The sequence below is a fragment of the Artemia franciscana genome, chromosome 3 (assembly GCF_032884065.1).
Source record: "Artemia franciscana chromosome 3, ASM3288406v1, whole genome shotgun sequence".
NCBI lineage: Eukaryota > Metazoa > Arthropoda > Branchiopoda > Anostraca > Artemiidae > Artemia > Artemia franciscana.
Window position 1 is genome coordinate 42,229,675 of NC_088865.1, and position 27,052 is coordinate 42,256,726.

Consider the following 27,052-nt stretch of genomic DNA (forward strand, 5'->3'; position numbering starts at 1 on the left):
GCATCCTTACTTCAGCGAAGTTCAACCAGGACTGGCGAAAAGAATGAAATGAAGAAATATAAGCTCATTCAAACTAAAGAGAATAAAATGATTAGATGCAATTTCTTAAAGCTAATCTTGCTTGTTTAGCAGCCTGTCTCAAAGGCCTTTTCGTAGTTGGTTCAGTACTATTATAAATTGGTTTAGTAAAATATTTTGTTAGATCATTTTTAATTAAATTTGAGTATAAAGAATTTAATGAGTATTCCCCCAAGTCCCTGTTCAAAGAAATATTTTTATTTATTTTGAGATTAATTTCAATTGATTCTCGAACCACCTGTTTTATTCCCAAATCATTACTAATGAGTGAAGAGTTTTCAAAAAGTATCATGTGGGACGGATTATTAAATATATGCCAACCTAGAGCAGAATCAAAGGAATTGTTGGAACCATTTGAAATTAAGGCCTTGTCTATGTCATTTTTATGCTGTTGTAACCTTTTGTCTAGATTCTGATGGGTCCTGCCGACATAGTATTTTCCGCAATCACAGGGTATTTGATAGACCCCTCTTTGGCGAGTAACTGGGGTCTTATCTTTACCCGAATTTAAGAAATTGATGATTTTAAAATTATTAGTAAAAACTACGTACAGATTATTTTTTGTGCAAATATTTTTTAATTTTGTTGTAATCTTTGGGATATACGGAAGATAGACAATATTTGAGGGCTTATCAATAGCCTCACATTGTGAAGTATCTTCTTCGATTTTACAAGAATGTCTTTTTATTCTACGGCTAATTATTTTATTTACAAAAGGAATGGGGTATCCATTACCAAAAAGAATATCTCTGATAAAATTTATTTCTGCATTTATATATGAATGGGAGCAAATATTTAGGGCACGATCAATGAGGGAAATTACAACTGCTCTTTTAACTTGTGGGGGGTGATTTGAATTAAAGTGAAGATATCTATTGTTTTGTGATATCTATTCCTAAACTCTACGGTTTACCAAAAATACATAAACAGGGTATTCCCTTAAGACCTATTGTAGCTTGTACTAAAGCTCCCGCTGCCAATATTGGAAAATGGCTTTGTGCAGCTTTCAAACCTTTATTGTATTCTCAAAATTCCTATATTCATAACTCGGCAGATTTGATTAAAAAACTTAGCAACACAAGTATTTCAGAAAACACAATAGTTAGTAGTTTCGACATTGTTTCCATGTATACAAATATAGATGTAACTATTTCAGAGGAATTATTAAAAAACAAAATAGAAGAAAATTACCACTTGATCGAGACTTCAGCGACAGGAATTGATTGTGAAGTTTTAATGACTCTTGTTAAAATTTGTAATAAGTTTTCTATGTATTTTCAATTTCGCGATTCTTTTTATCAGCAAAAAAATGGATTACCCATGGGGGCACCTTTATCCGGGCTACTAGCAAATATTTACGTCGAGAATCTTGAGAATTGGGCATTGAATTCTTATTTTCTAAAACATGTCTATTGGGGTCGTTATATGGATGACGTAATTTCACTTTGGAATTATGGGGAAGCTGAACTTCGGGGCTTCTTAGATCATCTTAACACTTATGACCGAAATTTGCAGTTCACCCTTGAAGTTGAAATTGAAAATAAACTACCGTTTTTAGATGTATTAATTATTCGTAAAGCTGATGAACTGGATTTTACTATATATCGAAAGCCAACACAAAACAATAGATATCTTCACTTTAATTCAAATCACCCCCCACAAGTTAAAAGAGCAGTTGTAATTTCCCTCATTGATCGTGCCCTAAATATTTGCTCCCATTCATATATAAATGCAGAAATAAATTTTATCAGAGATATTCTTTTTGGTAATGGATACCCCATTCCTTTTGTAAATAAAATAATTAGCCGTAGAATAAAAAGACATTCTTGTAAAATCGAAGAAGATACTTCACAATGTGAGGCTATTGATAAGCCCTCAAATATTGTCTATCTTCCGTATATCCCAAAGATTACAACAAAATTAAAAAATATTTGCACAAAAAATAATCTGTACGTAGTTTTTACTAATAATTTTAAAATCATCAATTTCTTAAATTCGGGTAAAGATAAGACCCCAGTTACTCGCCAAAGAGGGGTCTATCAAATACCCTGTGATTGCGGAAAATACTATGTCGGCAGGACCCATCAGAATCTAGACAAAAGGTTACAACAGCATAAAAATGACATAGACAAGGCCTTAATTTCAAATGGTTCCAACAATTCCTTTGATTCTGCTCTAGGTTGGCATATATTTAATAATCCGTCCCACATGATACTTTTTGAAAACTCTTCACTCATTAGTAATGATTTGGGAATAAAACAGGTGGTTCGAGAATCAATTGAAATTAATCTCAAAATAAATAAAAATATTTCTTTGAACAGGGACTTGGGGGAATACTCATTAAATTCTTTATACTCAAATTTAATTAAAAATGATCTAACAAAATATTTTACTAAACCAATTTATAATAGTACTGAACCAACTACGAAAAGGCCTTTGAGACAGGCTGCTAAACAAGCAAGATTAGCTTTAAGAAATTGCATCTAATCATTTTATTCTCTTTAGTTTGAATGAGCTTATATTTCTTCATTTCATTCTTTTCGCCAGTCCTGGTTGAACTTCGCTGAAGTAAGGATGCTAGGGCTATATTTTTAAAAAAAAAAATTGTTTTAATAAGTGTTTTTATATTCAGTTTTAATTCTCACAATTTGATGTAAGTTCTTTTATATATATATATAGTATTGTATTGTGCTGAAGACGGCCCTTGGACATAGGGCCGAAATATCTACATAAATAATTTCCATTGTCTTGAAAAAACTTTCCCTATTGTTTCTACGTTGTATTTGTTTATAAATGGTTAAAATGGATATTTATCTTAATACTTGATTTAACTAAGTCGATTCACTTAATTTTTCATGAAATTATGTTTAGCAATGTGTAATTGTGCTTCAGCTATTATGAAGGAAGGCTGGGGGTCATTGTGTAGGCAGAAGGGAGGCGATCCTTAAGCAGAGAAACTGAAAAAGTGGGGTGCTACCAATCAATTTGAAATTACTGATGTGTGCCATTTAAAAGCAAGAATTTGGGGGCTTATGGGGCCGGTGCCCTAAACCTTGATTATGCTTGGGATGATTTGACATCGATCAAATAAAAAAAATGTTTTTCAACTGAAAATAATGAGAAAAATAAAACGCACAAAAATTATTTTATGTATGACGTCGGATACCCCCTCCTCAGCCCCTCATTCCTTAAGCAAAAGTTTTGTAGTGTTTATAAAAAGCTTCTTATTCTAATTCAACAATCCTAGTGTTTCAGAAGTGGTTCACAAAGTATTGGGACAAAAAATAAAAGTTTAGCCCAAAGAACGAGAGGTTGAGAAGGGGTCAGACCCCCCAAATACAGGAAAACTTTCTGTTCGTTTTAGGTCTAAGCTTAATTACACAAAAAAACTGTGTATCCAATTTTAAAGCTATTTTTGAGTAAATATAAAAAACTATTGCTACCAAAAACAAAATATGCATCATGTAGGCAAGTTCGGGGTAAGCAGAGGAGTGTCGGGGGACAACTTGTTTATATACCTAGAATTTGGAACGATAAAATTTTGATGACTTATTCCATGTTAGATTTAGATGACTGTAAGTAAAACTGCAAAAAATTTAACAGCATCCATACCTTAGGGGTCGGTTGTCACTTCCTTCGGGGAAGATGGATTCATATAAGAGTAATTTAAAACTACATAAAAATAAACTATATCTAAGTTACAAGAGGCTCCCCCCAACTCAGTCCTATTGACCAGCCACAGGAATCTCCTTACCTTGATTGGGATGCAGCGTACGTTCATACAGGTTTTGCTTGAATTCAAACAAATAAATAGAGAAAAAAAAAGTTGATAAAAAATATAATACCCATTCCCATACGAAATTCTTAGATGGAGGGAGCGGCGTATGCAGGACTTTTGAAGGAAGTGGGGGGGGGGGTTGGCTCGTTTAGAAAAAAATTCATTTTTAATTAAGCCACCGCACCTCACCGATACTGAAAGTTGTATGACTGTGCTTCTATCTGTTATTAAGCTGTCAGTTCTGTAAGACTATCTGCAAAACTTCCTTTACAGAAACACTATTAGTACTTTACAACAAATTTTTGCATCCTATTTCGACTATTTACAAATCTATCAATAATACTTTCTTCAAAAGAAGGTCCTTAACATGGGTTGCTGCATATGCAAGCTCCAAGCTCTTCTTCTCAAAAAGCCGACTGTATGGTAAAATCGGTCCAGATATGTTATTAAGACTGTAAATGGTTACTATCAGATGCTTTTGCTGTGCATTCTGTTGTGCATTCTGCTTAGCCACTGAAGACCACAAGTGCTTCCATGTTTTAAAGGAGATCCACCACGAACAGCATTAAGGAGGCATGCAATCTAATTCAGCGCGTTTCACACATGCCAGATTTACATGCCAGAAACCGTTAAATTACTCTCTGGAAATAATATACTGCATGTAGCTAAAGTTCAGATTCAATCCCCTTGGAAACACCAGAGCTGGTGTCATCAGCACAAGAAATAACGACGTCCAGAAAAGGCGAACTAATATATTCATTATAGGCATGAGAAGGTTCTGGATGACACAGTCTACAGCAACCTAAAGGTTTCTTCTTTTGTCATGTAAAAAGTTTTTGCTGAGAACAATACTAGCATTGGCCATAGAACTGGTGCCTAAAGGGCACCATAATCTGCTTTTGAGAGTGAGCAGAAAAGTCACTCAAAGGAATATTTCTACTATTTAAGGAGAATGTAAACCAAAAAAATGTATTCCTACTTGTATCCAAATGAGACAGCTACAACAAAGATTTTTGTTCGGTTAGCAATTCAAATGCCTTAATAAATCCTAGGATAAAGCAGCAGGAATTGATCCAGGATCTAAGGCACAATTTAGAAATTTTCAAAGGGTAACATACGCAGTCTCTGTATAGTACTTTGTTCGGTAATCAAATGGTGAATCAGGCAGAACATATTTGGAATTTGAAAAACAATGAGACAAAAAAACACATTCTTGTCAAAGATTTTACTAAACATATATGACATAGAAATTCGCCAATTATTCGCTGGGTCATTTCTTTTTTGTCAATCAATCCACCTCTGTATAGAATAAAACCGAAGAGCACTAAGGAACATTTGGAAAAAGACCTTGCTCGAATGAGAATTCGGCAAGTTTTGTTATGGAAGAACTTGCTGAATAAAGAATGAATTTATCTACAATATGTCGACTACAATAGGAAATACATGGTTAGATTACTGGCGACAACCACAATTACAATGAGCCAAAATTGAAAGCGAAGAACATAGGAATGTCTGGTTAAAAGACATATACGATCATATGAACATTGGCAGTGAGGATTATAAGCTACAGTGAGAATCAGAACTTGTCAAACATATTTTAGAAAATTGGCATCCTGGGATTTCCTGGCCTGTAAAAAATTTTTTAAATCTATGACGCATGAAACATTACATAAGGAACAGAGCCAATTACAGCGAGTAAAAACAAAGGTGAAGACCAAAGAAACATCCGGTTCGAAGATAAGCGGCAGCAAGAATTAAAACAAGTTAAAAACAAAAGTGAAGAACAAAAAAAATATGCGGCACAAGCCATGCGAAAACGAGGAGTAGAACGAATTAAACATGAAGGGGAAAGAACAAAGAAATGTAAAGTTAAAAGATATGCCACAGCTTGAACAAAGAAATATGCAATTAGAAGATAAGGCGCAGCAATAATTACAAGTGATAGTGAGAACGTGAATAGTATCAGAACATGACAAAAATTGAATGAAGAGCAAAAAATTGTACTGTTAGAAGACAAGCGCCATCATATTCTTCGAAGCCAATAAAATGCAGCACAAAATCCAGCACAAACTTACAAAGATGCCACAAACTACGCAATAGGTTATATTATCTAACCTATGGTGACGCCAAGACATCAAGAAGAGGATTATATATATATATATATATATATATATATATATATATATATATATATATATATATATATATATATATATATATATATATATATATATATATATATATATATATATATATATATATATATATATATATATATATATATATATATATATATATATATATATATATATATATATATATATATATATATATATATATATTATATATATATATATATATATATATATATATATATATATATATTATGTTTTTCTAAATGGATACTTGGAGAAATCAGGGGAAGGTAATCAAGAAGGGTGTGTGAAAGCACAGTTTGGTTGCCCACCCCCATTGCACTTCCTGGCTGAAGGGCCATGAAAGGGAGATCAGCACCACCGGCTTGGACCGCACAAACAAAGAAATAAATATCCACCATAAAAAACAAAAAAAAACAAAAAAACATATAATAAAAAAAATTAAGACAGAAGGAGAAAGGAAGACTGTTTTCCTACTTTGGTAATTAATATAGATCAGTACTTGAATGAGGCCTTAACCCTACTCGTCCATCCGATTAAATAGGTCAAACAGCATAGCCATACACAATCAACCATAAAGAATAATTCATAGACAGGCAGTCGTGTCGTAAGTAAGTATAAGTCGTCATTTACCGAACATTAAAACAATAAAAAAGACAAATAATTCAGAGGCGACAATCCAACACCAGGGCTATATATATATATATATATATATATATATATATATATATATATATATATATATATATATATATATATATATATATATATATATATATAATATGTTTATATATTTATTTATATTTATATATATAATTAAAAGTTAAACGTTATTTTGGTAGTCTGATGAAAATTTTGAAATGATTCTGAAAAGCATTGTTTTAGTGCTTCAAATAAATCAATAATGGACATGCTGTGACAATTCTTTGAACACGTCTTTTTAATCAAACAGTTCGTGGTAACGAACTGTAGTAAGGAGCGACCCGGCTCAATAGTAACCAAAACTCTAAAAAATGGAATTTTGATACCAATAGCTATATCAAAAGAATCGCATTTTAATGCTGGTTTTAAATATATAAGTTTCATCAAGTTTAGTCTTACCCATCAAAAGTTACGAGCCTGAGAAAATTTGCGTTATTTTAGAAAATAGGGGGAAACACCCCCTAAAAGTCATAGAATCTTAACGAAAATCACACTATCAGATTCAGCGTATCAGAGAACCCTATTGTAGAAGTTTCGAGCTCCTATCTACAAAAATGTGGAATTTTGCATTTTTTGCCAGAAGGCAGATCACGGATGCGTGTTTATTTGTTTTTTTTTTTTTTTATTTATTTATTTTTTTTTTTTTTTTAATTTTTTTTTTCCAGGGGTGATCGTATCGACCCAGTTGTCCTAGAATGTTGCAAGAGGGCTCATTCTAACGGAAATGAAAAGTTCTAGTGCCCTTTTTAAGTGACCAAAAAAATTGGAGGGCACCTAGGCCCCCTCCCACGCTAATTATTATCCCAAAGTCAACGGATCAAAATTCTGAGATAGCCATTTTATTCAGCGTAGTCGAAAAACCTTATAACTATGTCTTTGGGGACGACTTACTCCCCCACAGGCCCCGTGGGAGGGGCAACAAGTTACAAACTTTGACCTGTGCTTACATATAGTAATGGTTATTGGGAAGTATACAGGCGTTTTCAGGAGGATTTTTTTGGTTGGGGGGAGGGGTTGAGAAGAGGGGGATATGCTGGGGGAACTTTCCATCGAGAATTTGTCATGGGAGAAGAAAACTTCCATGAAGGGAGAGCAGGATTTACTAGCATTATTTAAAAAAAAATTAAAAAATAAATGTGAAAAAGCTTTTTCACCTGGAAGTAAGGAACAGCAATGAAACTTAAAACAAACAGAAATTATTACCCATATAAGGGGCTCACCTCCTTATGATACCTAGCTCTTTACGCTAAAGTATTTTTAGTAATTTCAACTGTTTATTCTACGGCTTTTGTAATTCAGGGGTCATTCTTAATGAATTGGGATAAAATTTAAGCTTTAGTGTAAAGAGCGAGGTACTGACGATGGGGCGAATCCCCTCATATATGTAATAAAAACATGAGAATACAAAAGTTCTTTACGTAAGCTAATTTATAAGTTACGTAAATCTTTTACCAATAAAAAGATTCGTAAAAAAATTAAAAGTTCTAGTTGCCTTTTTAATTAACCAAAAAATCGGAGGGCAACTAGGCTTCGCCCCCGCTCTTTTTTTCTCAAAATCATTCGATCAAAATTATGAGAAAGCCATTTAGCCCCCCCTCCAAAAAAAATATGCAAAATTTCGTTTTGATTATTCCTCTGCGGAGAGCCAAAATCAAAACATGCATTGATTCAAAAACGTTCAGAAATTAAATTAAAAAAACGAGTTTTTTTTAACTGAAAGTAAGGAGCGACATTAAAACTTAAAACGCACAGAAATTACTTCGTATATGAAAGAGGCTGCTTCCTCATCAACGCCCCGCTCTTTACGCTAAAGTTTTTTACTGTTTTAAAAAGAAGAATTGAGAGAAAGAGTCAAACTTTAGCGTAAAGAGCGGGTCGTTGATGAGGAAGCAGCCTCTTTCATATACGAAGTAATTTCTGTGCGTTTTAAGTTTTAATGTCGCTCCATACTTTCAGTTAAAAAAACTCGTTTTTTTTATTTAATTCAAATAATTAGAACGATGTAGATGGAAGCTAGTTAAACATGTAGAAATATCAATTTTTACCTGAAATACCGTCGTAAGTCCACTCTTCCTGCCATATTGCAGCTGCTACGACTAGAAAAAGGAAAATATAAAAGAATCTTATACACAAATTAGGAATTTTTCTTCCTTTTTTTATATTACTGATGTAATACAATCAAGTGATTTATTAAAGAAAAAAACTCTAAAAACAGAAAATTAAGGCTGCAAAATTGTTGCCATGCATAATTAGGGATAGCAAGACATGGAAAAAACGCTGAATTACATAGGAAAATAAAACAAATGATGTATGTCTATTATTTTTCTAAATATTTGAATATTCTTAAACTTCACAGGTTAATGCAGTTACCCATTTACGTTTTTTTTTTCAATGCCATTTTTAGTTGATGAGGTTGAGAGACATAACCCCCAGAAGGTGATGGATATCCGCACCCTAAATGTGGCTTTTTATTCCTGCCTACTGCACAATCAAAATGTTTTACCATCAAATATATGGAGTAACGCGGAAATTTTAGTACTTTGGCACCAAGAACATTCCGTCGATCGACCTATCAATAACCCCATCCCACATGGTTTGTGCAGTGTTTGCCAGTAGCTAGAAAGAATTTTAAAGAAACATATTCTTTCTTCTTTTAGTAGGTGGGGGGAGAGGGCAAGTAAATACCACAACAAATACGGTCAATACGGCCGAGGAGACATAAATACCAGTGCCACACGTTAAAGATCGAGCAGCATAACACTTACCACCTTCAGACCACCAAGCCATGTGGATTTGAAGGTCTTTTGTCCTCAGAGAAGTAAGTACTTTATATTAGCCAAGGGGCTGGTCAAACGGTTGGTTAATAATTTACAACCAATAACAGAACTTGAAATTAAAACTGTATACAAGGAACTAAATAGTCTTTTAAAGGACTGGGGCATTTTACTTTAAAAATAACTAAATTTAAAAGTAATAAATACCAAAACATCTATTCACATTATAAAAATATGGGGAGCGAAAATCCATTATTAAAGTGCCACATTTTGAGCATTTATAATTCTTTGTGTTTAACTTAAATTTTGATTTTGAGTACAATCGTAGGTACTACAAAATTACCGATTTGCAAAAATGAGAAAAATTTTAACTATTTTAAATTATAAATCAGGATTCAACATTTCAGGATTCAATATCTTCATTAAATACAATTTATGCCGACTTGACGATCGGTTACAACCGAAACACAAATATGCTTGAAAAACGCAACCAGTACACAATTACTAAAATATACAAATAACCAAATCATCTCAGAAATAAACACAAATAAAGGAAAATGAAAAAGAGATATTGATAATAATCATAAAATAATAGCTTAAAAAATATATATTAATAACAGAAAAAAAGACCAAAAATAATTAAATTGTCTTCTCTCGTAATCCATTCCCACACTCACCAACCGCCCGCAAAGAGATGCTTGTTTAAACGGTTTTGTGGCACACTTTCCGATTACCGAATTGAGTCTGGAAATTCCAGAAAAAAGAAATTCCAGACCCTGGACCAGTGTGCTTAGCCACATGGCTAGAACGAACCGTACTTATTGGCTCACTTACTAGGTCATCAATATTCCTCGTAGCATATCCGTGATAAAATGAGTTAAAGCAAAACAAATTATTAAAAACATCAGGCGCGAAATTAGTCAAACTCTGAAACACCAAAATTATCAATCTGAAAATCTCTAATTTCACCAACATTAAAAATCCTAAGTTTCCTAAAAATCGACTCTGCCATTAAAACACCTGTATCATACTTACCAATTAACCTCACTGCTTTATTTTGCCGAATCTGTACTTGTTCAAAAATGTGACGTAACATTACTAGCCCAAATCATACAACCATAATTCATATACGGCACAATCAAAAAGTAATATAATCAAACAGTTCGTGGTAACGAACTGTAGTCAGGAGCAACCCGGCTCAATAGTAAACGAAGCTCTTAAAAACGGAATTTTGATACTAAAAGATGCATCAAAAGAATTGGATTTTTATGCCTATTTTTAATATACAAAATTCATCAAATTTAGTCTTATTTATCAAAAGTTACGAGCCTGAGAAAATTTGCCTTATTTTGGAAAATAGGGAAAAACATCCTCTAAAAGTCACAGAATCTTAACAAAAATTACACCATCGCATTCAGCGTATCAGACAACCCAGTTGTAAAAGTTTCAAGCTCCTATCTACAAAAATGTGGAACTTCGTATTTTTTGCCAGAAGACCGATCACGGGTGCGTGTTTATTTGTTTTTTTTTCCAGGGGTCATCGTATCGACCAAATGGTCCTAGAATGTCACAAGAGGGCTCATTCTAAAGGAAATAAAAGGTTCTAGTGCCCTTTTTAAGTGACCAAAAAACTGGAGGGCACCTAGGCCCCCTCCCACGGTCATTTTTTCCGAAAGTCAACGGATCAAAATTTTGAGATAGCCATTTTGTTCAACATAGTCGAAAATCATAATAACTATGTCTTTGGAGATGGCTTACTCCCCCACAGTCCCCGGGGGAGGGGCTGCAAGTTACAAACTTTGACCAGTATTTACATACAGTAATGGTTTTCGGGAAGTGTACAGACGTTTTCAGTTTTTTTTGGTTTTGGGGCGGGATTGAGGGGAAGGGGCTAAGTGGGAGGATCTTTCCTTGGAGGAATATTTCACGGGGGAAGAGAAATTCAATAAATGGGGTGCAGGATTTTCTAGCATTATTATAAAAAAAAATGAAAAAATAAATATCAACATGTTGTTTCAACTGAAAGTAAGGAGTAGCATTGAAACTTAAAACGAACAGAGATTATTAGGCATATGAGGGGTTCTTCTCCTCCTAAATACCTCACTCTCTACGCTAAAGTATTTTTAGTAATATCAACTATTTATTCTAAGGCCTTGCTGATTCAGGGGTCATTCTTAAAGAATTGAGACAAAATTTAAGCTTTAGTGTAAAGAGCGAGTTATTAACAAGGGGACAAACCCGCTCATATACATAAAAAAAGTATACGAAAATACAAGTTCGTTATGTAAGTTAATTCTTAAGTTACTTATATTTTTTACTACTAAAAACAATAGTTAAAAATTTAGACGTTCGCTCCCCCACCCCTATTTTCTCAAAATCATCTGATCAAAACAAAGAGAAAGCCATATAGCTAAAATAGAATTAATATGCAAATTTCATTTGAATAATTTATGTGTGGAGAGCCAAAATCAAACATACATTAATTCAAACCCGTTCAGAAATTAAATTAACAAGACAAACTAGTTTTTTTTAACTGAAATTACGGAGCGACATTAAAACTTAAAACGAACAGAAATTACTCCGTGTATGAAAGGGCCTGTTCCCTTCTCAACGCCCCGCTCTTTACGCTAAAGTTTTTTTCTACTGTTTAATACAGTAGAATTGAGAGAAAGAGTCAAACTTTAGCGTAAAGAGCGGGGCGCTGAGAAGGGAACAGACCCTTTCATACACGGAGTAATTTCTGTTCGTTTTAAGTTTTAATATCGCTCCTTACTTTCAGTTAAAAAAACTAGTTTTTTTTATTTAATAGAACTAAAATACAAGAAGGTAAAAAATGTTGAAAACGCCTTAAGATCCCAAGACCACGCACTACCTTACACGTAACCACGTTAGCGTGTCTTCTCTAGCTGAGTTTTTGATCGAGAATGAATCCTAGGTACCGCACTTCCTCAACCCGCTTTATAAAGAACCATTTATTGCTATTGCAAAGGGAAGATTTGGAGATACACCAGTCCGATTAAACAGAATATAATCGCTCTTTGCTGCGTTAATGCTAAATAAGCCGGTACCTACAAACTCACTCAACCCTTGCAGAGCTCTGTTTGTATTCTAGACCAATTGTACAAGAGTCTTCGCTGCCACAATAAGTCTATATTGTCTGCGAAAGATGTCTTTACGCACTAGGAATAAAGAATCGCATACTCTCGACATACATTAAAAATAAAAGGGGTCCTAAGACAAAACCCTGAGTGACTCCACAGAAAACAAGTAAAACCTGGAAAACTTCTCTCTTAGATTTGTCCTCACTGACCTACCATTAAAAAAACGAACGAAACCAATCCAAACATCTCCACTTTACACCAAAATCTCTTAATCTGTCCAATAAAATATTGAAATCAGTCGTGTCAAATGCTTTTTTAAAAATCTATAAAAATACTAATACAATACTCACCCTTTTCTAAAGCTAAATTAACATTTTTCTAAAAGATGCTGTACAGCATGCGAAGTCGAACAGCCCTTTCGGAATCCAAACTGGCCTTCATACAATACATGCAGGCTCGTGAGGTGATCATAAAGTCTTCCATGTTTAACTTTCTCATAAACTTTCGAAAACACTGGCAAAATAGAAAAAGGCCTCCAGTTAGATATATCTATTTGAATGCCCGCTTTGTAGAGAGGGAGAATCTTTGCTGTTTTCAATATTTTAGGAAAAATTCCCTTCTCTAGTGATAAATTTATTAGGTGCACTAACCCAGGAAGAATGTACACCAGGATTGATCGGATTGTTTTCAGGTTAATACCATCCAACCCAGCACCGTTAGATCCAATCGAGCTGATGATCTTTTTTTTATTCAGCTGAATCAAAGGGACGAAATTCCATTCCCTTCCCACGCCCCGCCCACCAGCCAACAACTTGACGTTCATGATAGCTTGAGAATTTTTAGTTTCCGCTTGTATCTTCGTTCCAAAAACAGTAAAATAATCACCAAACTTGTCAAACAGCTCTTGCCTATCCCTCTTCCGACCGCTCCTTCGAATTCAGTTCAAGGGTCTTGAGTTCTCCAAGGACCGCTATCCAGTTCATTGATAACCTTCCAAGTGCTTTTCGGATCTCCTTTATTTTCCTCAAAAAGTGCCGAGTAACTGTTTCTTTTTTATCCTTTTCAGGGAGTTCACCATATTCTGAATCTTTTTCAAATGGGCAGTATCTTCCTCCTTTGAAGATCTCAAACAATTTTGGAACGCACTGTTCAGCTCTTCAAATAAGTCAACTAGCTCATCATCAATCCGTGGTTTTCTCTGCATATTTGGTCTCTGCCTGAGTGTCTTCAGTGGCAAGTTTTATCATATGCAGTAGTTATGATGCTACTAAGTTGCGCAAAGTTTCACGCGGGTCTTCCTGGTTCAAGACAGATTCAAAAGATGCTGCACATATTTTTTCTTTAAACATGCGAACGTTTTCAGGTCTAATCTCTCAAGCAATTTTATTTTGCTTTTTCAGGCGTGACACTTGCATGATCCAAACTAAATACCACTGGGAAATGATCAGATTCAGAATTCACTACAATATTAGAAAGCGCCTTTCAGGTATACTTTAAACAGACAAACACATTGTCAATCAGGGTAGTAGATTGTCCGTGATCCTGGTAGATATTGTTACTGTGGGAAAAGATCATAAGAAACCAAAAAAAAAAAAAAATCTAAGTTAAAACCCCCGAGATAAAAAATCCAAATTAAAATCACCGATGCATAAAAACTCTTGCTGTGACCTCTGAACCATCATTAGAAGACTTTGAAACCTTCTGTGAAATCATCATACGGCACACTTGGAGGTATATAAACACTGAGCAATTTAATAGTAACACGCTGTTGTGTTTTTGTATTTGCTGGTCAAACCAGTCCCAGTTAGAAAGGTATTCAAAATTTTTAATTTTGTAAATAATAGGCGTGACAAGCTGCAAATTTATCCTTGAAGAATTTATTTTGAACTGGTCATTTAATTAACCAATTTTGATCCCAAAATTCAGAAACTGCTTTTTCTTTCAGATTCTAAGACGAAGGCAACTCCACTCCCCACCATGCGAAACAAAAACGGCTAACATGCTTCATTTTCATTATGCTTTTTCATCTCTGAAAAATGGTGAATTTCTAACGCGAATTGCTGCAGCTGGATAAAAGTGGAATGATTTTTCTTCTTGGATTAACTTTCATTTAGTGCTCGTTATGATGGTTCACTAGATAGGAAAAGGCTTATCGATGAACAGTCACAAACAGATTTGTACCAAGCACAATGATCTATAATGGGAAGAATAATCCTTGAACCTTAAAAAGCTTAATTGTAGGCATTTGAATCTCCGTGTAGGGGGGGAAACGATATGTAGTTAGAGTCAATTTGTGATAAGTTGATATCGTATATGATGTTCTATACGCATGTATACATTAATTTATGTTGGAAATGGTGCAATTAATTGACGAGGATCCAAAGAATACTAACAACTTATGCTAATAATCCACGTTTTTCCATTCAGTTTTCCATATTATATTCTATCACCTACCTAATTATAGTTAAAAAAAAACTATAGTTTCATTTTGTAAGTTGAAAAACCATGTAGTTGAAAAATTGTAGTTTTGCGGCTTATACATCATCATATTATACCCGTTAATATGGTTGCTTTTAACATAGCGATGTCATACGTTGTTGCTTTCGACTTACCGACAGTTCAAGTGATTTATATTTGTGAATTTGGGCTCAAAAAGCAAATTGTCAGTAAAGATTTTTCCCGAAGCGCCTTCCAGTCCGAAAATCATATTTTCTGTTGTCTTCTTCAACTAATCTTAATATAATTAAATATTCAACACCAAACGCGTGAGAGAGACTTTTAATTCTATCAAGTAATAAAAAATTAAGATTATGCATTTTATCGATTCGATTGAGTGTGCTTCAGTTAAAAGAAGAGACTTCTATATTTAGTTGACGTAAAAACATTGTTTTCAGGTTCTCATCACTCAGTATGAAAATTTGAGGGATTCCGTTTGGGTTGGGTTTGACGGTGTGACTAATAACTTTGTCTTTGGTTTAAATATTATTAATAATTTGAGATTAGATTCAGATTCTGTTAGATAGTTAAATATAATGTTTAGTTTTACCAAACATTGTTAGATATATAACCCATTCATGAATGTCTTTAAGCCCATACGGTTCATTTAACCCAGTCAAAGTATAATTTGCATTTCAGTAGATCAGTCGCAGCATATTTATATTCCAGATAATGCATTCAAAGAACTTCTATAAGAATTTAGTTAAAAAACAAACAAAAGTAAAAATGAAAGCTAGAATGGAAAATGAAAGCAGAAGAAAAAAAAAATAAAACTTAAAACTAACAGAAACCATTCTGTGTATGAAGGGAGTTGACTCTTTGCTCAAATTTTGGACTTTGATGTGGTGTGATTATTTTTGTTGTTGTATAAAATGAGCACTTGATCTTTGAATTGTCTTTCGAATGAGTCCTTCTAAAATAATGTATAACTGTCTGTTAGGTAAAAACCTTGGGAAAATACTTGTGCGACTACATTTCTCTTAAAAATAGGAGATTTTACATTTTTGTAGATAGTGACGTTAGGGTTCTCATACATTTTTAAACATATTGTATAACTAACATTAAGATGAGAACTGACAAGTAAATAAATAAATGTATGAAAATAAGAAATTAATGAGTCAGAATAAACAGTATATTGAGGAAGCCTACCGCTCGTTCCATAAACCAACCTTTTTCTTCATTCAAGTTGCATCAAGTGCATCCCTTCAAAAATATCTCAGGGGGACGAGAGGTCTAAGATATAAAAAATGAACCTGAAGTGCTATCATTTTAAACCTTTCAAGGAGGAGTTCACGGAACAGACCTTTTCCCAGAAAGATGGCTCCCTACCTCTCCCTTTCTTTGCAGGTACGGAAATGAATATAATCTCTTATGTTGCACTGAAAAATTGGGAACTGTAACACTGCACCACCTTTTCAGTAGGTTTAATCTGAAATTATTAAAAAATGAAGAGATACTATGGTTTAAGTTTCCTTCAACTATCTCCTGCATTTATATTTATTTGAATGCTCGCAGAAATTTAGAAAATTTGAGCATAAGATGGGAACTAGAACTTTCGATTTCCAATCGAGTGAGCCACATTTAAATTTTATGCGACCATCCCATTCACAAACCTTACATGTTAACAAAGGGCAGCTTGCAAAAATTACAGCCCTTGTCCCAGGGGCTTTGGTGGGGTTTGTCAGCCCCGGAGGCATAAATTTTTCGAGTTTGGCTGATTTTGATAAAAATGGCTATCTCAAAATCTTGATGGCGTACAATTGGGAAAAAAGTGTGGGGAAGGGGGCTGGCTGCCCTCCCATCCCTTTTGACCCTAGAAGAGGACGCTAGAAATTTCAGTTTGAAATCTAATGAGCCACGCCCGAAGTATATACGACCACATCTTCCATATGAAGGGCTTCTGGGGAAAAAAATAAATTGAAGTCTTGTGGCTCTTTACTATAGGCAATGCTACAGCGTTGCCTCGCACTTATTAACATGAACTATTTGAAAGCAGTAAACCGGTATACTTTTGTCTTTATTGTGTATGGTACATATTTTTAGTTTAATTAAGTAAACATTCTAAGGAAAAAAAATCTAATTCCTAAGATCCCTTTGCACAAAAAAGCATCATTTTTTACTTCATAATATTACTCTTTAAACTTTTCAGTTAATACCTTGTTTTCACTCAAATACTTTAAAAGTATTGAAGCTTTATAGAGGGTTTTTGGGTGTGCTCGAATTCTATTGGTATATTTTATTTGACGTATTTTTGCAAACCAATCTCATTATAGTTACTTCTCTAGATTCAAATTTCCCCGTTGTTGTCGGAACGGGTTCACTAATGATTCAGGTTAACTAATGCTAGGTGACAAATCTCAACCAACAGAATGTCTGGAGAGAACCATAAATTTAGTTTTGTCAAACTAGTTGTTTGTGGCAAATATTCAAGCTGGTAAAAAAGTGAAAAGTTTCTGAGCTGCAGCATTTTTAGAAGTTAACCTTCTGTTTCTTTGCGGTTTAGACATATGCAGTAGAAAGAAATATTTAACTTTTTTGCAACAATGATGAATGTTCGTTCTACTGTCTATTAGCATTGGACTCTCTTGGACCCACCCAGTCTCTAAGGAGAAGCCTTCTTTTCTATTTAATTGTAAAATGACTTCTTTCCTGCAGTGGTATAAGACTAGAACAGATGTTAATTAATTTTCAGGCAGAATAAAGGTGAAAAATAGTAGTAGAGTTCAAGGTTCAACAATGATATTCTTATGCTAAAAACTTCAGATTTTTTCGTATGTGATGATTACGGAAAATTGTGAGCGAAGGGACATTCTTGAAAATAAGTTTGAATCATCAAAAGACTAGAAACAGTGAGATGCATTTTAGGGTAGCAGGGACACTTTTAGTCCCTCCAAATGACGCTTGTAACGTTGAATTACTACATGTGCTTTAATAACAGCTTACTGTATTACAGAGGATAAGGCATGAGATTCTCATGTGTTTTAATAAAACCCCTGGAAATGTTTGTCGTTCAATAAAGCTTGTGTAATAGTCCAAAGTTACGTACAAGAATTGACGGGATAAATCCTTCTTGTAAAGCCCTCTTGGGTTGTTTTCCTCCGATTCAAGTTTTAAAATTGCTTTAGGATTTTATCTAAAACGCTGATAAGTTTTAAATAAATTAGCTACCATAAGATCTTCCGATAAGCTCTTTTATTCGTAGTATATTCAGCAAATACAAATTATTGTTATTTTAAATTTACTTTAGAGAAAGATGACGTACCATAGCTTTGAATTTCGACTTTAAGTAATGACAAACCCCGGAGCTAAGATAATCGACTCTAGGTATTAGTTGATTATCTGACTTTAATATTTATCGTATACTAGCTGTTGGGGTGGCGCTTCGCGCCACCCCAACACCTAGTTGGTGGGGGCTTCGCGCCCCCCCCCCCCAAGCCACCCCGCGCGCGTAAGTCGTTACGCGCCATTGTAGTTGTGTCCCTGTGTCCCATCTGTGAATATAGATAGATTTATATATGTGTTTCAAACTACGTAAAAATTGCGAATATACAACATTTTTGGCTTTCCCACTACTGGGAGCTTTCCGTTTCCAATTGCCAGCAACTGATCTGAAAATGTTTGACCAGAGTCATCGTTTTGCAATCGGACACGCATATTTGTAGTTAATTTTAATATTTTTACGTGTGCCCATAAATTAGAATTTTTCAGGCAAGCATTCATTTCGTCTGCAGGAGTTAAACTACGTAAAAATTGCGAATATACAACATTCTTGGCTTTCCCATTGTCTGTGCGTATACAAAGCCGTATGCAATAATAATGACGTCATATGCAAACGCTCTTTTTACAAACAAACAAACATGCATACACACAACTCGTTTTTATATAGATAGATAGATAGATAGATACAATACAAATTAACTGCGTAAAACTTGCGAATATACAACATTCTTCGCTGTCCAATTGTCGCTGCATATAAATAGATTGTCAGGTTTACCGACCCTCGAACATGCAACGTACAATTGTCCATGGGAAAAACAATCAGTATTAAGATCTATACCACATTTTTCTAATGATTGACCTTGAGCTTTGTTAATGGTGATTGCAAATGCTAATCGAATTGGGAATTGAAATCTTTTAAATTGAAAAGGCAGATCCGTTGGAATCATGGGAATGCGAGGAATAAGAACAGCCTCACCCTCAAAAGGCCCTGTCAAGATTGTGGCCTCTATTAGGTTTTCCATTGTTTTTTTTACGGCAAGTCGTGTGCCATTCCAAAGCTTTGGTGGGTTGATATTTCTTAAAAGTATTATTGGTACGCCTATTTTTAGTTGTAGCACGTGTGGTGGAAACCCTGAAAAATATATGGAATTTAAAAATTCAGATGGATAATTAACCGCTTCATTTGGTTCCAAAACTGTGTCGACTGACTTGCAAAGGACTGCCTGGTCTCGAATCTTGGTCAAAACAATATTGTTGATTTCGTGGACGTCTATATTTTTGGGTGCGAGAATCGCTCTTTCACTTAGCCATTTATTATTTTTATAATTTTTTAGAATATTCGGATATACTTTTTCAATCAATTCATTTTTGGACGTCACTAAATTACAGAAATCAGCAGGTAGTTGTATACGTCCTGAAATTGAGTCTATCGTATCATAAATGTCTTTTTGTTCCGACGTTAACTTGGAAATGTTATTTTGTACATACGACAATAGATCACTCGTACTGTAACTTTGTTCACGATCCAATTCTACACATGTCGAAACAGCAGCGATACGGTTAGGTGAAGGCATTCCCAAATCCTGAAGAGGTTTGTTTGCCATACGTACGCACAAATCTTCTATAATAACTAAAGTGTAGTTATAAATTTCTGATGTAAAATCAAAAGTCATATCTGACGTCTCTAACTGTTTTCGATGGAGTATATCTTCGGACATTTTTGCCTTATATTTTTCCCATAACTCTGTAGGAGCTGATTGAGAGCAAGTGCACGAATTTGACTTGGGGTTGACGTTTCGCACGCGTCATTGATGCAGTTATCCCAGTGTTGGTCATTCTCCAATAAATTCAGAGCTTGGCATGCACTACGGTAAGTGTCATGTATAGTACTGTTTACAGTTCTAAAATACTCAAAGGATGTCGGACCGGGTACATTCACCAAAAGCAGGCGTAGAAAGAAGCATTCATGTTGATTGGGGTGAACGGTGTAGAGTCTTCCTATCGTGGTATCTCAAGCCTATAACAGGTTTGAGGCATTGCACCCCCAATATTACGTATCTTGAGCACCAATAACCCGATTTAGTTTTTTTGGCTTTTGTAGTTTTAATAATAATGAACGGATGTTTTGTGAACAAATCTCTGTATCATCTAATATAATTTTCAAAAATGATGAAAATTATGATAGATATTATGACATACTATCTATAATTTTTTTTCACCTATAACCTGTATGCGTAGATGTACTATTATGCCAAATAAGTTACTTCAATAATCTTCCTAGGCATCAAGATTAGCCACTGGAACCGCCAATATTACATATCTCGAGCACCAAGAACCCGATTTAGTTTTGTCAGCTTTTGTATCTTTAAATATAATGAACGGATATTTTGTGAACAAATCTCTATATCTTCTAATGTAATTTTCAAAAATGATGAAAATTATGATAGATATTATGGCATACTATCTATAATTTTTTCACCTATACCCTGTATGTGTAGATGTACTATTATGCCAAATAAGTTACTTCAGTTATCTTCCTGAGCATCGAGATTAGCCACTGGCACCCCCAATATTACATATCTGGAGCACCAAGAACCCGATTTTGTTTTGTAGGCTTGTAAGATATTTTTTGAACAAATCTCTATTTCAACTAATATAATTTACAAAATGACAAAAATTATGATAGATATTATGACATACTATCTATAATTTTTTCACCTATGTATAACTAATGTATAAGTAAATATACTATTATGCCAAATAAGTTACTTCGGTAATCTTCCTGAGCATCGAGATTAGCCACTGGCACCCCCAATATTACATATCTGGAGCACCAAGAACCCGATTTTGTTTTGTAGGCTTGTAAGATATTTTTTGAACAAATCTCTATTTCAACTAATATAATTTACAAAATGACAAAAATTATGATAGATATTATGACATACTATCTATAATTTTTTCACCTATACCCTGTATAAGTAGATGTACTATTATGCCAAATAAGTTACTTCAGTATTCTTCCTGAGCATCGAGATTAGCCACTGGCATCCACAATATTATGTATCTTGAGCACCAAGAACCCGATTTAGTTTTGTCGTTTTGTTTCTCTTTAATTATAATGAACAGATATTTTTTGAACAAATCTCTATATCATTTAAAATAATTTACAAAAATGACGAAAATTATGATAGATATTATGACATATTATGTAGTTTTTTTCATCTATACCCTGTATGCGTAGATGTACTATTATGCCATATAAGTTACTTCAGTAATCTTCCTGAGCATCGAGATTAGCCACAGACACCCCCAAAATTGCATATCTCGAGCACCAAGAACCCAATTTAGTTTTGTAGGCTTTTAAGATATTTTTTGAACAAATCTCTATTTCAACTAATATAATTTACAAAATGACAAAAATTATGATAGATATTATGACATACTATCTATAATTTTTTCACCTATGTATAACTAATGTATAAGTAAATATACTATTATGCCAAATAAGTTACTTCGGTAATCTTCCTGAGCATCGAGATTAGCCACTGGCACCCCCAATATTACATATCTGGAGCACCAAGAACCCGATTTTGTTTTGTAGGCTTGTAAGATATTTTTTGAACAAATCTCTATTTCAACTAATATAATTTACAAAATGACAAAAATTATGATAGATATTATGACATACTATCTATAATTTTTTCACCTATACCCTGTATAAGTAAATGTACTATTATGCCAAATAAGTTACTTCAGTATTCTTCCTGAGCATCGAGATTAGCCACTGGCATCCACAATATTATGTATCTTGAGCACCAAGAACCCGATTTAGTTTTGTCGTTTTGTTTCTCTTTAATTATAATGAACAGATATTTTTTGAACAAATCTCTATATCATTTAAAATAATTTACAAAATGACGAAAATTATGATAGATATTATGACATACTATGTAGTTTTTTTTTCACCTATACCCTGTATGCGTAGATGTACTATTACGCCATGTAAGTTACTTCAGTAATCTTCCTGAGCATCGAGATTAGCCACAGACACCCCCAATATTGCATATCTCGAGTACCAAGAACCCAATTTAGTTCTGTCGGCTTTTGTATCTTTAATTACAGGGATATTTTGTGAACAAATCTCTATGTCATCTAGTGTGATTTACAAAAATTATGATAAGGTGATCAAACCTAAAGGTGTTCCGTTTGAAGACACGGTAATTGAAGATCTATTTTGGATTTTTGGAACAAGGCACGGTATCCTTGGCCGTTATTACATAAAAAAAACTAGTTTTTCTAACTGAAAGTAAGGGGCGACATTAAAACTTAAAACGAACAGAAATTACTCCGTATATGAAATGGGTTGCCCCCTCCGCAATCCCTCGCTCTTTACGCTAAAGTTTGACTCTTAGCCACAATTTTACTTTTTAAAACAATTAAAAGCTTTAGAGTAAAGGCCTAGTTGCCATGCAACTTTTCGGTTAAACAAAAAGGCAACTATAAATTTTAATTTTTAACGAATTTTTTTATTAGTAAAAAATATACGTAACTTAAGAATTAACTTACGTAACAAACTTTTATATTGTTAAATTTTTATTATGTATATGAGGGGGTTTGTACCCTCGTTAATACCTCGCTATTTACACTAAATCGTAAGTTTTTTGCCGATTCTTTAAAAATGACCCCTGAATCAGAAAGGCCGTAGAATAAATAGTTGAAATTACTAAAAATACTATAGCATAAAGAGCGAGGTATTTATCCCCTCCTAAATACCTCGCTCTTTATGCTAAAGTATTTTTAGAACCCCTCATATGCGTAATAATCTCTGTTCGTTTTAAGTTTCAATGCTACTCCTTGCTTTCAATTGAAAAAAACCTTTCCATGTTTATTTTTTCATTTTTTTATAGTAATTTTAGAAAATCCTGCGCCCTTTTCATTGAATTTCTGTTACCCCGTGACATATTTCTCCAGGGAAAGATCCTCCCACATAGCCCCCTCTCCTCAGCCCCACGCCCAAAACCAAAAAAAATCCCCTGAAAACGACTGTACACTTCCCAATAACCATTATTATATGTAAACAATGGTCGAAGTTTGTAACTTGCAGCCCCTCCCCCAGGGACTGTGGGGGAATAAGTCATTCCCAAAGACATAGTTATTATGATTTTTGACTATGCGGAACATAATGGCTATCTCAAAATTTTGATCTGTTGACTTTGGAGAAAAAATGAGCGTGGGAGGGGGCCTAGGTGCTCTCCAATTTTTTTGGTCACTTAAAAAGGGCACTTGAACTTTTCATTTCCGTTAGAATGAGCCCTTTTGCAACATTCTAGGACCACTTGGTCGACACGATGACCCCTGGGGAAAAAAAAAAAAAAAAAAAAAAAAAACAAATAAACACGCACCCGTGATTTGTCTTCTGGCAAAAAATACGAAATTCCACATTTTTTATGATAGATGTTTGAAAATTTTGCTATAGGGTTCTCTGATACGCCGAATGCGATGGTGTGATTTTCGTTAAGATTATGTGACTGTTACGGGGTGTTTTCTCCTATTTTCTAAAATAAGATAAATTTTCTCAGGCTCGTAACTTTTGATGACAAAGACCAAATTTGATGAAACTTATGTATTTAAAATCAAAATGAAAATCCGATCCTTTTGATGTATATTTTAGCATCAAAATTCTATTATTTAGAGTTTCGTTTACTATTGAGTCGCTCCTTACTACAGTTCGTTACCACGAACTGTTTGAAATTGGCTACCAATTGTCTTAATGTATTTCTTTTCATTTTCCACTAAGGTGTCTAACTTTTCATAAACGACGAATAGTGCAGCTTAAAAAAAAAAAAATTTAACAATGTCTTTTTAACAATTTTTTTTAATCTTTTTTCTGTAACAATGACTCCAAAACTAAAAAGCAACTAAGACAAAAAACTTCATCAATAACAATTTTGAATGAGCACAATACTTCACACTTCGATTCTAAAGTGATCCAAGTTTAAAGTAACCAACTTTCAAACAAGTTTCCCTTAAACAGATTGCATTTTAGAAAACAGGTTTCTTAAAAAAGGAAACATCAAAGGGACTAGTTTTCAATACATCCCTTGATCTAGAGTTGACTAGTTAATCCACTTCTTGCTTAGAATGGATCTTTAAAGGAGATCTTTTTTTAATTTTCTAAAAAGTATTTTGTCCAATACTAATCACAGTTCAGTGCTTCTTGGTCAGACACAAACTGTGATTATTTTTTCTTCAATAACTGATTTTTTGCTGTTTGAATTATTTTATATTCATTTTTATAATTTTGGCTTATAATATTTTTTAAAATCTAAAGCTTTCTTAAAAGTAAAATTACATGATCAAAAAATTCGTGGTAATTAACTGTAAGGAAGGAGCGACTCGGCTCAATAGTAACCGAAACTCTAAAAACAGGATTTTGATGTCAATAGATACTACTACTACTACTAACAATAACTATAATCAATTGGGCTATCTGTCTTGCCTTTTTCTACATTTAAATAGAAAAAACAAGCTTTTTTAACTGTAAGTAAGGAGAGATATTAAAACTTGAAATGAACATAAAGTATTACATATATGAAAAAGGTTGTACCCTCCTTAACGAACCGCTCTTTACGCTAAAGTTTTTTATTGCTTTAAAAAGTAGAGTTGAGAGAACGAGAAAACATTAGCGTAAAGAGCGAGGTGTTGAGGAGGGGACAGCCCCTTTCACATATGGGATAAACTCTGTTCGTCTTAAGTTTTAATGTCGCTCCTTACTTGTAGTTAAAAAAACTTGTTTTTTTTTTATTTAATTTCGGAATGTTTGGGAATTGAAGCATGTTTTGATTTTGACTAGCCGCACATCAATAATTAAAGCGAAATTTGTATATTAATTTTTTTTTGCTAAATGGCTTTCTCATAGTGTTGATCGGACGATTTTGATAAACAAAAGGGATTGGGGAGGAGGCCTAGTCGCCCTCCAATTTTTTGGTTACTAAAAATGCAATTAGAACTTTTTATTTTATTACGAACGTTTTTATTAGTAATAAATATATATATATTACGAATTAACTTACGTAACGAAATTCTATATTTGTATATTTTTATTAGTTATATGAATGGTTTCATCCCCTCTTCAATATCTCTCTCTTTACACTAAAGCTTAAATTTTGTCCCAATTCTTTAACAACGACCCCTGAATCACAAAGGCCGTAGAATAAACAGTTGAAATTACTAAAAATACTTTAGCGTAAAGATCAAGGTATTGTGGAGGACACAAACCCCCTTATATAAGTAATATTTTCTGTTCTTTTTAAGTTTTAATGCTGCTCCTTACTTCCAGCTGAAAAACCTTTTTTTATTTATTTTGTCATTTTTTAAAAATAATATTAAAAAGTCCTGCGCCCCCTTCATGGAAATTCTCTTCCCTCATGACAAATTCCTTAATTGAAAGATCCTCCCATGTACCCCCCCCCCCCCCAAACCAACGCAAAAAAGTCCCCCTGAAAATATCTGTACACTTCCAAATAACCATTACTATATGTAAACAATGGTCGAAGTTTATAACTTGCAACCCTTCGCCCGGGGACTGCGGAGGATTAAGTCGTCATTGAAGAAATAGTTATTAAGTTTTTCGACTATGCTGAACCTAATGACTATCTCAAAATTTTGATCCGGTGACTTCGAGAAAAATGAGTGTGGGAGGGGGCCTAGGCGCCCTCTAATTTTTTGGTCACTTAAAAAGGGCACTAGAACTTTCAATTTCCGTTAGATTGAGCCCTCTCGCGACAGTCTAGGAGCACTGGGTCGATAAGATCATCCCTGGGGAGAAAAACAAAAAAAAAACCAACAAATAAACATAAAAAAAAGCAAAAAATACAAAATTCCACATTTTTGAATATAGGAGCTTGAAACTTATACAGTAGGGTTCTTTGATACGCTGAATCTGATGGTGTGATTTTTGTTAAGATTCTAGGACTTTTAGGGGTTTTCCCCCCTATTTCCTAAAATAAGACAAATTTTCTCAGGCTCGTAACTTTTGATGGGTAAGACTGAACTTGATGAAACTTGTATAAAATCAGCATTAAAATGCAAGTCTTTTTATGTAACTATTGGTATTAAAATTCTATTTTTCAGAGTTTTGGTCACTATTGAGCCGGATTGCTCCTTATTACAGTTCGTTACCACGAACTCTTTGATTAGATATGACTTGATGCCCACAACTATTCGATTTTAATTCAAATAACAACTAAAACTAAACAAACAACAACTGAATTCGACTATTTGTCTTGGCTATTTCTACAGTTACCTATCCCTTGATGCCCACAACTATTCGATTTTAATTCAAGCACCAAGTCACCTGAGACCAAAATAGCCACGCACGCTCATCCTCTATCTTAATAATCCAATACCTCCCTCTTTGCGCCCTACCAGGAAGTTCCCGTCACCAAGGACGACCTGCTTTCCGTTCAGCCCTAGACGATTGACTGAAAAGGACAATCTTTTGCAATGCATCAGCAGAACGTGCCCAGCCATCTAAACCTTTCTCTCATTATAGCCCTAGAAATCATGATTTGACAACACGTTTTGTACAACTTACTGCTTGAAATACACTCAGTCAGTCGGGTACCCAAAACAAACCGTTGGTAATTTCTTAAGAAAATATCTAGCTTTAGGGTAAAGAGCGAGGTATCGACGAGGGTTGAACCCCCTCATACACGCAATAAAAACATACGAATATAGAAGTTCGTT

General features: G+C 34.0%; 1 protein-coding gene across 1 annotated transcript in view; it reads right to left on the reverse strand.

Moving 5' to 3' along the window:
* LOC136025279 (putative carbonic anhydrase-like protein 1) overlaps nt 1-27,052 on the reverse strand; it is a 144,921-nt gene that overhangs the window by 93,864 nt on the left and 24,005 nt on the right. The window contains exon 3 of the mRNA XM_065701161.1: nt 8,760-8,810. Within this exon, the coding sequence (XP_065557233.1) occupies nt 8,760-8,810 (51 nt within the window). The remainder of the gene's footprint in view (nt 1-8,759; nt 8,811-27,052) is intronic.